This window comes from Lithobates pipiens, unplaced genomic scaffold, assembly GCF_037356315.1.
Source record: "Lithobates pipiens isolate NorthernLeopardFrog02 unplaced genomic scaffold, aLitPip1_a1.2 Scaffold_16, whole genome shotgun sequence".
Taxonomy (NCBI): Eukaryota; Metazoa; Chordata; class Amphibia; order Anura; family Ranidae; genus Lithobates; species Lithobates pipiens.
In genome coordinates, this window is record NW_027507748.1 from 217134382 (window position 1) to 217150074 (window position 15693).

Below are 15693 nucleotides of genomic sequence, written 5' to 3' on the forward strand. Positions count from 1 at the left end.
CGTGATTCTGAATCATGCATAGGTGAAATCCAGAAAGCTTTTATGGTAATGAGCTCACCTTGGAGCATGTGACTAGCTTTTACACCAAGTCAAATCACGCATATGAACCAATATGGGTTTCTCAGCTGTTTCCCTGGATCAGAAGTTTCCTCAATGCAGTATTCAAAAAGTGCGTGAAAAAGGAAAAAAAGCTGACTTCGCTGGCTCCTGTGTCAGGTAAGTGACACATAGTAGTCCATTATGCTTTACCTTTGCAGGGAATGAAAGAGGAAGTAAACCCATCAGGGTTTACTTCCCCTTTAAAAACTGCTCCCCCGCTGGTGTACTCACATGTATAAGGTGCGTCAGTGAACTGTACTTCATAGAGCCCGATACTGAAAACAGTATGGGTACGACTTGTATTTCCTCTAGGCAAGTATACTGTCTCACTCCATCCTGGCCCCTCCCCTACGCATGTCGATACTCAGGGTGTGGCATATCTTCCTCAGGGGATTTTGAAACAAACCCAAACCCTGAGGAAGATATGCCACACCCCGAGTATCAACACGCGTAGGTGAGGGGCCAGGACAGAGTGGGAGACAGTATACCTGCCTAGAGGAAATACAAGCCAAATCAGCTTTTTTCCTTTTTAATGCACTTTCAAAACTGCATTGAGGAAACTTCTGATCCAGGGGAACAGCTGAGAAACCCATAGTGGTTCATATGCGTGATTTTACTTGGTGCAAAAGCTAGTCATACGCTCCAAGGTGAGCTCATTACCATAAGGGCTTTCTGGATTTCACGTATGCAGGATTCAGAATCACGGCTGGATTTAGATGTTCATTTGATCACTGGACATCACGTCGTTTTGCATCTATCTCACCACCATCAGTACTTTGTTTCTCATCACAGCCCAACACAGGCTGCTACAAAAGACTGTTTCATGTTTATCATATAGGGACAATCATATGGTATATGCACTTGTGCGTATATATATTTATATTTTTATTATTTACTTTTTTTGCAATTTTGTCACATTGGTATGCATTAAGCACTTTCTCTTTATTTAAATTTGTGTTATATGTATATGGTGGCGCCATGTAATGGTTAGGTTTATAAATTTTAATCAAATTTATCAAGTGTGGTTCTGGCACTTTCCCAGTTGTGCGTTTACATTTGTGCACATTATTTGCATGCCACAGATTGCACCTGTACTTTATACCAGCTGTGTATTTATGCACTTTATTACTCACCTGTGCATCTATAATTATAGATCAAGGCACGGATCATTAGGTATAGGACCCATCCAGCGCAGCGTATGTCATTTTTATTTTAACAGCATCATTGAGGTCTTTAATTTTTAAACCATAGTTACACGCAAATACCTGAGCTATCAAAGTTTGGAGCCCATGACCTGACAACTAGAATTAGATGTCTATTCCTACAATTCTGCACCAAGGTTTTTTTTATTTAAATTTTTTTTATTTATTTATTTTTTTTTTTAATTTGAGCATTTTTTCCTTGCAACTGACACTAGATTGAGGTTTCAGACAAACAGGAAACAAAGAAAACAAATTTTAAAAAAAATAAAAAAATAAAAAACACACCGTAACTAAGCATTTCCAGATTAAACAAAGGCCAGGATCTAGGAAATGAAACTAACTAGGGTGCAGCAGTTGGATATACCTGTGAGGAGGTCACACTGATGAAATTAAGCATGCTGGCTGGTCTTTAAGTGAGACGCCAATTTTCCATAATTTAGCACATCGCAATAAATCTCTTCACAACTCTATTAACAAGATTTAATGTACATTTATTTTTAACACGGGAACATAGAGTATAAAGATTTCATACTGAATAAATGATATATTCATTAAGCAAAATAAAAATAAAACAAATAAAAGGAATAGGCTGAAATTTACATTTTTTTCAGAGCTACAAATATGCAGAAATCGCTGGAAAAAAAATTGTCAAATTGTTTCTGGAACTGAAACTTAAACCAAAAAAAAAAAAAAAAAAATGAAAACCTCACACCTTGATTGGAAATGGAAAGAAAAATAAGTTGATAGGATTGCTGGATATACAAAGGGACAAAAAGGGAGGGAAAGATGGTGGAGAGCCTGTTGCTCTTTGGATCAATCTGCAAAATGTTCCTCCTCCTGGAGGGTAAAGGGGGACTAGGGATAAGTAACCGTGACCCCCTTTTTTCTTCAGATCCAGGGAAAAGAGCTTGTGAAAGTGGTGAAGGTTAAGTGAGGGAAAAAGTTGAGGGAAAATACAAGAGGTGTGTCTTTAATGTACATCATCATATATATACAGACATCGCAGCTTGCAACCTACAAGCTAAAGGTTAAAACCAGTTATAAGAGGCGATCTCCGATTATTACAATCTAAGTTTAAAGAGGTAAGGGTGTTGCTTCACATGAAACTTTGGGGGAAAAGCGACTTCTTTGCGTCTGTCTCTCCTCCGGAAACTAAAAGCGACCTTTGTCGCTCTCCATTTAAAAACCTACATCTGGAGTCTCTGAGGTTGTGGGTTTTTTTCCAGCTCCAATTGGATTCTGCAGGGTTTCTCAGCACAGTTAAAAAGGTAATGTCTTTTCGGGACTTTTTTTTTACGTTTTCTTCTCTGTTTAAAGGTACAGGGCACACAAACTATTCTAAAGATTGCAAGGTGAGAAGGGCAAGTTATTTTTTTTTATTTTTATTTTTTTTTAGGAGGAAATTCTTCTCCTTTCTTGGTGGTTGAAAAGTCTTTAACTCCTTAGAATATGGAGCCCGTCCCTTGGCTGTTGCAGGGGGCCAACAAACAGTAAAGGTGGGGGAGGGTAATTAAGTACAGTGGAACCCATTCCCCCAACAAAAAAAAAAAAAAAAGAAAAAAAAAATAAGAAAAATATTCACCGAAATACAGTAGCTTTGGTTCTCACCAAAACAGAGAGAGGAAGAGAAGGGGTAAGGGAGGTCCACGACGGTGACCAGATCTCCTCTCTGGGGCAAACAGTGGATTGAAACAGTTTTTGCATAAATAAAAAGGGAGGATGGGAGGAAAAGGGAAAGGATTCAACAGTCAGGGAGGATTTCATTCTACTGTGATGAGAGGAGCAACCTATCTGGAAAGATGTCCACTGTAGCCGTCATGACTGACCAATCAAAAAGAGGACATCGCAGATGACCTGTGACACAGAGCAGTTCATTAGTGGAGACACCGAGATGTCCAGCAGACGGGACTCATACAGCGTGAACTCTGAGTGATTTTCCTCAACCTTGGCCAAAGCCAGCAGGGCACGTGAGGCTCGTCTCATCATGTCCGTACTGGTGGGCTCGAAGGGAGCAGAGGGTCCATGTAAATGTGCAGCCTGACTCTGTTGAAACTGGGTGGCTGCCAGACTATCTTCAAGAAAACCTAATAGGTTACCAATGCTGCCTTTCTGTAGGGCAATAGACCTTGCTGCTAAACTATCCCCCTGTGCCAAGTTTGCCAAAAGCACCACTGCCATTTCCCTGCACACGTGGTTTTTTCTGTCACTTAAGAACCTCACCAAGGTTCCATAGAGCTTCTCAAGACGACTGAAAGGTGGGGTAGCTAATATTAGGTCCACATTGCTGTCTTGAATACTCAGTTTGCTCAGTGCTTCCAGTACCAGTCTCTGGGGTGAAAGTACTGCATTGGGACCCAACGTTACAAATGGGTCCTGCGCTTCCGCTGATGGACAAACTGCCCAGTGTAGCAGACCATCAAGAATGGGTAGACAAATGCTCTCAGGGAAAGGGGAAAGGTCCAGCTGACCAGAGATGTTGGCAAGAGTGACTAACGTGTTCTCACGCAACATTTCCAAACAGTCCCACCACCATTCAGCCTTGTTGCTGCTAACGCCTTGATCTCGTTCTTCCTCTTTTTCGTAAGTAAGAGGTGCTTGTTTCCGTTCTGGGTGCTTATGATGGAGTAAAACTAGTTTCCCAAGAATCAGCAACAACCCTGGGTGCTTGGACATTTCCAAGTCATTGCCTGGCACAAAAGACAAGCTGCGCAGGATGTTCGATATGCACACGCAACGACGAGAAAGAGCATCTTGCCAATCTTCCAGTGTGCACAAAGGGGTTTCATCTTTACTACGTGGTTCATCTTCCAGAATTTTAAGACATTGTCTGTTTCGCGGTGGGGGACTACCACCTAATGCAAATTCTGTGTCCTCCCCTGGAATATCCCCCCCTTCTGATGGCAAAGAACTTGACCTGGAACACAGCACATCATCTATGGTAGGAGCAGTGTCCTCTGCCCCAGTTACTTGCTGTTCTCTCGATCTGCGCTTTCCCTGGGAGCGTTTACGGACCGGGGGATCAGGCCGCCTCTCAAAGTGAGTCTGGATGTGTTCTGTTGTATCACCCCCTCCTATTTGCCAGTGCAAGAGGCCACTATCAAATTCTTGTCTACGACCCAGCCTGTGAGAACAGTCCAACACAAAAGCATCTTCCCGCTGTACAACCTTGATTGGGAGCTTGTCAAACTTGCTAGAATGCCGCTGGGTATCCTCATTGTCTACACAAGGAGCCAAGAAGGCTTTCCTTTCCTCTTCTCCTTCATCCTCACTTTGGAGATCATTAAGTGACTGGCAGGCCTCTCCATCACTATATTCAACATCACTAATGAGTGGACTTTGAGAATTTCGAGAGGAAGGACCAAGCAGATTTTTTTGCCCAGGCTCTCCAACTTCATACTCGCGGAGGATCCCAAAGATCTCAATTAGGCAGCGTCTGAAGTATTCCACCAGCAGCTCTAGCAATCCAGGCAGCTAGAAGTAGAAAGGTGTGCGTTAGGGAACAACAAAAAAAAAGTAGATGGTGAAAAAAAAATATTCTGCAGACATGCACTCTCACCTGGCTAAGGTTAAATGTCATGATGCTGTTGTCATCATAAAGAAGAATATTAATAGTATCCAGTGCCCAAGTACTTTCTGCAAGAAGACCAGATTTCAGAGACATCATCACACGCCAAGCCTCAGGTGTACCTGAAAAATTATGAAAACGTTTTATAAGATACAGCATTAGCCATTGCTGCAAGAATCAAAGTGATATTAAAGCCCCAAAAAAAGGTTTTATATATTGCGGCTGACAAATTTCTATGCCATCCCCCTCCCCCATTGTTTTCACCCATTGATCCAGCAAGTTATTTTCTCAACTTCCTTTTAACAGACCAAGAAAAAAAAAAAAAAAAAAGACAGATCGCGGATGTCGTTGCAGCCATTGGCTACAAGCGCTGATTACTTTTGCCTTTGGGTTTAATGCATCTTTAATCTTGCTTTAGTTACAAGATCCTCACATTTGAAGCATTAGTAAACCACAAAAGAGAAAAAGTTGGGTCCCTGCAGTATAACACCATAATGTGCTGCAGTATAACGCGATAATGTGCTAGTATGCAATACATACTAGCACAATAGAGCGGCACGATTCTGGCTAAAATGAGAATCACGTTTTTTTGCTTAGAAGATAGATCACGATTCTCTCACGATTCTTGCGGCGTATCATCTTTCACATTAAAACAAAAAAAATTGTGCCAACTTTACTGTTTTAATGTTTGGGGGTCCCAAGTAATTTTCTAGCAAAAAATATGGATTTTTAACTTAAGAAGTGTCAGAAAAAGATTTAGACTTTCAACCAGGTGTAAATGCAGGAAGTTTAACCAGTTAAAGCTTGGCAGACTGCCCAGATTGTATGTTTACACAAGAAGTTCTATCCCTTTGATCTAAGAGCCGGTTCACACAGGGGCAACACGACTTTCAACATGACTTTTGGAGGCAACTTGAACACGACTTCAACACGTTTTGGGGTGACTTACAACAAGACTAAGTCGCCCCAGGCCAGGCGACTTGCCGTGGCCATTCAGAGAATGAGCTATCAAAAAAGGGAACTCAACGCCAAATTTATTTAAAAAAACTGGCGTGGGTTCCCCCTCCGAGAGAATAACAGGCCCTAAGGTCTGGTTTGGATTTTAAGGGGAACCCCCTACGCCGAAATAACGGCGTGGGGGTCCCCCCCAGATCCATATCTGAGCACGCTACCCGGCCAGCCAGGAAAGGGGGTGGGGACGAGCGAGCGCCCCCCCCCTCCTGAGCCGTACCAGGCCGCGAGCCTTCAACATGGGGTGGTGCCTTGAGGAAGGGGGGCCACGCGCCCCCCACGCCAAAAGCATCCTCTGGGACTGACATAATGGGCGGGGACATCATCCGGTGATGTCCCTATACAAGTCGCCGCACGTCCTGTCATAGTGACCGGAGACAGCGACGAGGCAACATCTCGAGAAGAGGAGAAGACGGCGACAGAAGACCGGACCAGAAGAACCGAAGACCCCCGAAGTAGGAAGAAGAGGGCGGCGGCGAAGAATAAAGCCAGGCTCCTCCACTAGTCAAAGAGATAGCAGAAGATAGTGGAGGAGTACGGCGAGAAGACCCCCCGAAGACTGAAGAAAACCCCCGGAGCTGTGCAATAAACTATTTTAACCCTTGTGTGTTTTTTTTCCACATTTTTTTCACAGGGGTACATTGTACCCCATACTCATTCACATAGGGTGGGGGGCCGGGATCGGGGGCCCCCCTTATTAAAGGGGGCTCACGGATTCCGAAAAGCCCCCCGCCCGCAGACCCCGACAACCAACGGCCAGGGTTGTCAGGAAGAGGCCCTTGTCCTCATCAACATGGGGACAAGGTGCTTTGGGGAGGGCACTGCCTCGTCCCCACCCCTTTTCCTGGCTGGCCAGCGTGCTCGGATAAGGGTCTGGTATGGATCTGGGGGGGACCCCCACGCCGTTTTTCGGCGTAAGAGGTTTCCCTTAAAATCCATACCAGACCTTAGGGCCTGTTATGCTCTCGGAGGGGGAACCCACGCTAATTTTTTAAAAATAAATTTGGAGTTGAGTTCCCATTTGAGAGCTGATAATTCTGTGAGAGTCGCCTCCGTATAGATGGAGATCTGACTTGGAGGCGACCTCCATTGAAATCAATGGGTACCAGTCGCCTACAAGTCGGATAGAAGTAGTACAGGAACCTTTTCTGAAGTTGGAGCGACTTCAGTAGTGTGCATTAAGACTGCTCTCATTCACTTACATTGATTTTTACATGTAGCTCGACTTAGGGCGACCTGAAGTCGGATCAGAGTCGCCCCTGTGTGAACCGGCTCTAAGGGGGTTAGTTACAATGTTTCAAGTTCTAAACTTGGCAGATTGCCCAGGATGCTTTCTTTTGACAGCTGAGTGAGCAGATAATCTCTCCACTTGTTTATATGAAAGAATCGCCTACTCTCAGGGGAAGAGATCATCGGGGGGGGGGGGGTGAATCGAGATGGCTTTTTTTCAAACGATCGTGCTGCTCTATAGCACACTGACAGACTTCCCCTAATATGAAACCCTTCAGCAGCTTGCTGTCACCGCTGCCACATTCACTCGATATGCCTTCCAGGTTAGTGGGGTTTGGCCATTTGAATAGCTGAGCCATGATGATGTCACTGCCTCACATGCAAGTCACAGCACTCAATAGATGGCATGCTGTGCATTGAGAGAGCAGTGCGCATGCCCCAGTGATGTCACCAGCTGCTACAAATGTAAAGTTTTTCTAAATGGTGCATGCTTAGAAGATATTTAGTGTACCTACAGGTAGGGCTTATTATAGGTCTAAATGTAGGTAAAAATCAAACAGGTGACATTATCACCACTTTAACTCCCTCAGGTCTAACAAACTAGAAGTTAAAAACAGATCTGGAATCCAACTTAGTCTCACCTTAAAGTGGGGTACCCCCTAAAAAAAAAAAAAAAATTAAAAGTCAGCAGCTACAAATACTGCAGCTGCTGGCTTTTAATAATCGGACACTTACCTGCCCCAGGGTCCAGCGATGCGGGGGAACGAAGCCCCCCCTCACTCCCCGCTCCGCTCGCGGCGCCATCATGCATACTGTGGGCACCCGGCTGTGGCTTCACAGCCGGGCACCCACTGCGCATGCGCGAGCGGCGCAGGGCGCCGTGATACGCCGTACAGTCACCTGGGACACATGACAGGTCCCAGGTGAATGTGCGGCGCGAGGGGAAGTGATGTCACCAGCCCGGGCAATGAAGAAGGCAGACTACGAGGGACCCACTAGCAACCGGTATTTAGAGGGGAGTAAAAAATTTTATTTTTTTGCCAATTATTTATTTTATTTTTTTACACGAATTTTAAGTAGTTTTATTTTTTTGGTGGTAACACCACTTTAAGGCTAGGCATCTCCATACCAAAGTTTAATAAATTTAAATGAGTGAAAACATTTTTTATAAGTGAAAAACTCAAAATCTATTACATTGATTACATAGATTAAATTGTATAAATACTCTGCACAATTAGGCAAGTATTTTGACCAATCATTTCTATGCATATTGTCCAACTCAAAGCTGTATAAACTTGAATGCTTATTGGATTTAAGCATATCAGGTGATGTGTATTGTGTAATGAAGGAGGGTGTGGCCTTAGGAGATAAACACCCTAAATAAAAGGTGTGCATAATTTTTCAGAAGCTTCTTTTCCTCATGGGCCAAAAGAGATTTAACAAACGCAGAAAAGTAAAAAATTGTAAAAAGCTCTTTCAGAGGGTTGCAGCACTCTTGAAATTGCTAAGCTATTGGGGAATGATCACAGAACCAAATGTTTTGTTGCAAAGAGTCAACAGGGTTGCAAGAAAAGTGTTAAGAAAAAGATGCAAATTAACTGACAAAGATTTTAGAAGACTCAAAAACGTGAAGCTACCAGGAACCCATTAGCCTCCAGTGCTGTCATATTCCAGAACTGCAGAAGTACAAGGTGTTCAGTGCTCAGAGACATGGTCAAGGTAAGGTGGACTGAAAGCTGAACACCACTGAACAAGACAAGTTGAAACATTAAGATTGGGTCAAGAAATATATGAAGACAGATTTTTCAAAGGTTTTATGGCCTGATGAGAGGATGAAACTTGAGAGACCAGATGGATGGGCCTCTGTTGCTGGATCAGTAATGGGCACAGAGCTCCACTTCGACTCAGACACCAACATAGTGGAGGAGGGGTACTGGTATGGGTTGGTATTTAAGAGCAGCTAGTTGGACCTTTTCGTGTTGAAGATTAACGCAACTCTTAAAGACTGGCAGAGTAGGTTTGAGAGAAACTTTCTTGAAGCAGTGGTAGAGGAAAGTCTGCATCTTAAAAGACGACAATATTTATACAGGACAATGCTCCATCATGGGCATCGAAGTATGCCACAGCGTGGCTAGCCAGTAAAGGACTTAAAGATGAAAGAATAATGACATGACCCCTCCTTCCTCCCCTGACCTAAAACCTATTGAGAACTTGTGGGCCCTTCTTAAAAATTGGAGATTTACGGTGAAGGAAAACAGTACACCGCTCTGAACAGTGGCTGTGGTTGGTGCTGCACAAAAAGTTAACCATCAACCGATCAAGAAACTGACAGACTCCATGAATTTAAGGCTTATGACAATTCTTAAAAATAATAGTGGCTATATTGGTCACGGATTTTTTTTTTTTAATTTTTTTTTTTTTAATGTCAGAAATGTTTTTGTAAATTTTGAGTTTACTATTCTCACTTTAACAGATAAGATAAAAGTGAGATGGGAAAATTTTCATTTTGTTGCATAATAATTCTGCACACTTAAGCCCCATACACATTAACAGATTTTCTGCTGATTTTTGTCAGTCAGATTTACCAAAACCATGTAGTAGAAGGGCCTTCCTAATTGCATACAAATTAAAACTCCTAAGGTTTGACCTCATATTATATGGTTTTGGTAAATCCGAAGGAAAAATAAATCAGCAGAAAATCTGATAGTGTGTATGGGGCTTAAGGGCCCCTTTCAAACTGTTTATGGGCTCCACTTTGCTCAGCAGGGGATCGCTTCATCGATCTCCACTGAGCAGGCAGATGACAGATCCATCTCTGCACACTGTGCAGGGACTGACCTGTCAGAGCGCCGCTCTCCTCTATGGGGAATCGCATGAAGATGGACCGTAGAGTCCCGCTGACACCTGCTGCTAACCGATCCGGTCTGTGAAATCCAGACGGATGGAGACCCTATTTTCCATCCATCTGGCAGATGAGATGAAAACAAACAGGCGGTCCGTTTTCATCCGATCTCCACATAGGAGGTAAAGCGGACTCTGACGGGTCCACCTCAGCACAGTGAGCGGAGACAGACCTGTCATAAGCCTGCTCAGCAGGGATCAGCGGATCGATGCCCCGCTGAGCAAAAACGGAGTCGGCCAAGCGGGCTGCCCGTGTGAAAGGACCCTAATGGTTTCCCAATAATTGTACACAGATATTCTCCTAAGAAAGCCAAAATGTCACCTTTTACTTATATTCAGGTTTGAGGTTTATTAACACTAACATTTTGGATTGACCAAGAGCACTGTATTTGTTCAATAATAAAATTAATCTTCAAAAATAAAACTTGCCCAATAATTGTGCACACAGTGTATATCAAAAGGTGATTTCAGTAACTGTTCTTCCTAAGGTTCCTGAAAAGGTCACATGGCCATGATCGGAGGTTAGACAAAAGGAGGTTTAATCTTAAATTGAGGAAAGGGTTCTTTACTGTTTAAGCAGAAAAACAAAAAACGTAAACAAAAAAACCCTTTGCTTTCTTCCTCAGGAAGCAGAACATATGGGGCTTATTAGAGAATAAAAAAACACACATTGAACTGGATGGACTAGTGTCTTTTTGAAATCTTATAAACAAAATAATTTAGTAATCCAATATGCCCAAGTTACCATTAGGTACTTGCAATAGGGCTACACAAATGCTATATATTTATTCTCATTTTATTACTTTACATACTTCTATTTTAGGGCCATAAATTATAAAAATTTACCCAACCACTTACCAATCTCTTTTGAAGTTAATCTCCTTCTTGGCTTCAGTATGGGCTGTGTGGCTTCCACAGAACCAGGTGGGAAAGTTATGTCCCTGCGGATAAGTGGTGGCTGAGAAGGGGTGGGCACAATGTGGGATGCAGGCACAGGTGGTCCAGCTTTCTGCATCTTCAAGAAAGGAGACTTGCTGGGTGAAGTGTGGGCTTCCAAAGGCCGAGGGGTGGCTGGACTTGCTACCTGAGGCAGATGGTTAGGCATACTTGGGGAGGCCTGGTAACCGGACTGTGGTGGTGGTCTGGTTAGTGGTGGGCCAGCAGCAGGCACATAAGGTGGCTGCTGCCTGTTAACATGAGGTTGCCACTGACCTTCGTGACTGAGTCGCTGTTCTGAAAGCAGCATTTCTTCACTACGGGGTGGTCCAGAATGGTAGTTAGGTCCTTGTGTACTGGATGTAGGTGGACCAGGCCTAGGCTGGTAGTTATAACCCATCTCACCTCGACCAGGCCACATGGCCCCAGGTTGTGATGTCTCTGCGGAGCCTGCCATTCCGCTAGGAGGCAGAGGGGGCTGCGAGTTGCTGCCTGGTGCTGCAGGCACTCTTTCACGACCAAACTGAAAAGGGAATTGATTCTGCCCAGAGGGTGGTGGCCTGCGCTCCCCAGCACCTTGTGGATAATTGCTCCCATATTGCCCATAAGGATCCTGTGTCTGCTGTGAGTTAGGAGCTGAGGAGGGCTGTCCAGGGGTGGGTGGAACTCCAGACCCAGGTGTCTGTTGTTGCTGAGGTTGTGCCTGTGGTTGACCTTGTACACTCTGTGGTCCAGCATATGAAGCACTGTAGATTTCTCCTTCATGGCGTTTAGAAGATGGTCCATAACTTCCATCCATTGGCCTCTTATAGTTCTACAAAACAAATTATAAACATGATCAATTTGTGCTTAGCTTAAGAACAAAAAAAATAAATAAAAAAAAAGGAATGTGAATAAGCTCAAAATTTATTTTAGATAAAAACAAACAAGGATAAACTGATTAAGACCCTGGCAAAGTGCACTCACACGAAGTGTAGCAGGTTTCGAAAATCAGAATGGCAAGCCTTAAAAAGCTGTATAATTCAAGGATGGATTCATGTAAACACTAGATTTTTACAAGCATTGGCATAATTTGAAAAAAGCCGACTCTTTAAAGCAAAACTGGAAAAAAATTAATAAAAAAAAAAGCCTAGCTGGGCAAAAACCGAATCAGGGAATATTCCAGGAAAAACTTGCAAAAAGGCATTAAAACAAGGTGCTGAATCAGTCCATTAGACTTAACTTATGGGTGGTGGACTGATCATTTAAAGGGTGGCGTAACAAAAACAAAAAAACAAACTTGGTACCAAATGCATAAGCCGATGGCGGCATGTTAAGTGAAAAGACTGCACAAACTGAAAAATCACCACCATATGGTAATTACTGAATAAAGTGGTTCTAAAGGCTGAAGAATGCAGAGAATGCATTAAGGCAAAAAATATTCTGAGTGCAGAGCACCCCCTTATAATTACCAAATCCCGATCTTAATCTAGCAATGTGGCACAAGAGCAGCAGCACTTGGCACGATCCCTCCTCAAGCTCAGACAGCAGCGCAAGCCACTGGCTCCCACTGCTGTCAATCAAACCCAGTGAGGAGGGAGCGGAGATGAGCCGCTCTGTCAATGGACACACAGCCAGCTTGTAGCGAGGCCACATGAGTGCCCCCATAGCAAGCAGCTCGGGACAAGGCACCTCAGAAGAGGAGAATCGGGGCTGCTCTGTGTACAAACATTTCACAAAGTATAAGTTATTTAAAAAAAATAAAAAAAACAAAGGATATTACCTGTTGCTGATACATTGGATTCTGCTGACTTGGATAGGGGCTTCCAGAGGATGTAACCTGTGTTGGATACTGGTTACTGTAAGTGTCATGTCTGCTGAAGGGAAACCAAAAAAAAAAAAGGGCTTTTACGGTTCCATTTTCCACCACAAATTTCTACAATGTTACCGTTAACCTTTTTCTCACCTCTGCTGTGGGTAACGACCAGGAGAGTACATGCCACTGTCTGTGTTGGAAGGCATCATATTTGGCTGAGTCCCACCGCTTGTCATATTCCCTTCTGGACCAAGACCAGGTTCTGGCCTACAGAAGCAAAAGAAATTTCAAATGGCTATACAATCTTTTCCCCCTTACCATTAAATCCTTTTTTCAGAGTCGATTGAGGCACACAGGATTCTTAAAAACTCCATTTAAAAATACACCCTCCTGGATACTGCTGGCCAAGAAAACCTGATTTTTGCACTCACCGAAAAATTTGAGGATGAAAACCCAGTGATTCACACCAGGTGAAGCAGGCTTTCCATGTATGGTAGTAAATGAATTATACAGCGGACTTCAGTGCTTGAAAGGACAGCTGACAGCAGCTATCCTTGGCTTACAATGCCTTTAAAGCCAGTGACTAAACAGGACCTCGAGATAGGAGGCTCAGGCGAAGTGGAAGATGCCAGGACATGATGCTGACCAGCTGAACAAGGTCTCAGAATCAAGCCCTGCATGACCAATATAGAGCTACCAGAAACACCCAAATTACCCAGTTCCAACCTCCCTAAATAGGATTTTTGTACTCACCGTAAAATCCTTTTCTCTGTAGTTCACTGACTGACACAGCTCCTTTACTTAAGGCTATCGGGTTGTTACACCACCTTCAGGAGAGGACTAGGTAGAACATGTTAACATGTACAAAAAAAAAAAACAGAACTTTCTAGTTCTAGGGGCGGTCCCTTCAGTAACAACCCCCCAGCCTGCATCCTGCAGCCTCAGTACGTCAACAAGCAGTATAGCATAAACAATAGGAGGGGAGGGTGTTGTGTCAGTGAACTACAGAGAAAAGGATTTTACAGCGAGCACAAAAATCCTGTTCTCTTACGTTCAACGACACAGCTCCTTTACTTTAGACCATCGGGATGTCCAAGCAGTGTCAAAACGAGGAGTGGGAAACAGCATAAAAACTTCACCCACAAAAAACAGAAGTGCTCCCTAACAGGAGAGTCACCACCTTATCTACCCACATCAAAACTTGCGGCAACAGTGCGTTTTACTTAAAAGGTAATAGTTTGTCAAAACCCAGAAAAAAAAAATTACACGGCCGCCTGCAAAACTTTGCGGCCAAAACAGGCATCAGCCGATGCACTGACATCTACCTTGTAGAATTTCATAAAGGTGTGAACAGACAAGTCGCCGCTTTACATACTTGAGCGACAGACACTTTATGTCGGAAGGCCCAAGAGGTTCCAATTACCCTGGTGGAATGGGCCGCGACAGGAAAGGGGGGCACCTGCCCCTTCAAGGCGTAGGCCTGTACCACAATCTGTCTGATCCACCTGTAAATTGGCAGACGAGACCGCTATGCCTTTTTTCGGACCAGCTACCGAAACAGTCTGACTTCCGAAAGGGAGTCGTGGCAAACAAATACACCCTTAGAGCCCGGACCACGTCCAGGGAATGAAAAGCCACCTCCTTAGGGTGTGTCGGTTTAGGTCACAAAGATGGTAACACAATGTCTTCATTGATGTGGAACACCAAAACCATCTTCGGCAGAAAAGGTTGCAGACGCAACACCACCTTATGGATAACCAGATAAGGCGACTTGCAAGACAAGGCCGCCAGTTCCGCAACCCTTCTGGCCGATGTAATGGCCACTAGAAAGACTACTTTTTGGGAAAGAGTCACAAGGGAATTTCTCTGATCTTCTCAAAAGGCGGTTTCTGAAGCGCCGATAACACCAGGTTCAGGTCCCCCGGGGGTAACGGTGGACACACTGGAGGAACTACATGCCGAACCCCCTGAACAAAGGTGCTCACTAGAGAGCGAGAAGCCCGAGGTCGCTGAAAAATAGACAGCCAAGGCTGATATTTGTTCTTTAATGGTGCTCAAAGCCAATTTCTGGTCCACTCCTCGCTGTAGAAACAGCAGGATCCTGGATATGGAATAGGAATGCTGACGCCATCCTTTCACCTCACACAGAGATTTAGGCCTTCCAGGTACGATATCTCTTCCAAGAAGATTTTCAGGCACTCAGCATAGTTGAAATCAGTCAGATAGGCCCGGTTTCCTTAGCACCTGGCTCTCAACAGCCATGTCATAAAAACCAGCAATGGTAAAACAGGATGGAGAATCTGACCTTGAGACAGAAGGTCCTCTCGTAACGGCAGTCGCCAGGGAGAGCCTGCCACCAGACGCATTAGGTCGGCGTACCAGGGACGCTGAGACCAATCTGGGGCAGTCAGAATTACTGGAATCCCCTCGGTCTCCACTCTGTGGAGCAGACGTGGTAGTAGCTTTAGCGGAGGAAAGGCATAGATCAGTTGGTACTGACACCACGGAGCTACGAGTGTCTGCCCAAGGATCTCGTCCTGGACACGAATATCGGAAACCTTCCGATTGAGACGGGAAGCCAGGAGATCCACATCTGATGTGTCCCATCACAGGCACAGTAGCCTGAACACCTCTGGATGCAGTGCCCATTCTCCTGGGTCCAGCATCTGGCTACTTAGTCCGCCTGCCAGTTCTCAACTCCTGGGATGTAAATGGCAGATAGGGCCAGTACATGTTCCTCTGCCCACTGAAGGATGTGAGCGATCTCCCGTGCTGCAGCTGAGCTTCTTGTTCCTCCTTGATGATTGACATGCCACCGCCGTGGCGTTGTCCGCCTGGGTCCTGATCGGACACCCTTGAAATCTCATTGACCATGTGGAGAGGCATAGCCTGATCACTTGATTGGCAACTTCGATTCCTCCTCCAACCAGAGGCCCTGGGTTGACTGTAACCCC

The 15693-nt window shown here is 44.5% G+C and overlaps 1 protein-coding gene across 4 annotated transcripts in view; it reads right to left on the reverse strand.

Moving 5' to 3' along the window:
- Positions 1 to 1767: 1767 nt before the first annotated feature.
- ARID1A (AT-rich interaction domain 1A) overlaps positions 1768 to 15693 on the reverse strand; it is a 154527-nt gene continuing 140601 nt past the window's right edge. For 2 of the 4 annotated variants that reach the window (XM_077481037.1, XM_077481039.1), the window contains exons 16-20: positions 12890 to 13006; positions 12707 to 12797; positions 10867 to 11758; positions 4858 to 4988; positions 1768 to 4772 (exon numbers count right to left, since the gene is read on the reverse strand). In XM_077481037.1, the coding sequence (XP_077337163.1) occupies positions 3117 to 4772; positions 4858 to 4988; positions 10867 to 11758; positions 12707 to 12797; positions 12890 to 13006 (2887 nt within the window). In that variant the 3' untranslated portion in view covers positions 1768 to 3116. Of the gene's footprint in view, positions 4773 to 4857; positions 4989 to 10866; positions 11759 to 12706; positions 12801 to 12889; positions 13007 to 15693 lie in introns of all 4 variants that reach the window. The other 2 variants (XM_077481036.1, XM_077481038.1) reach the window with 1 other exon arrangement.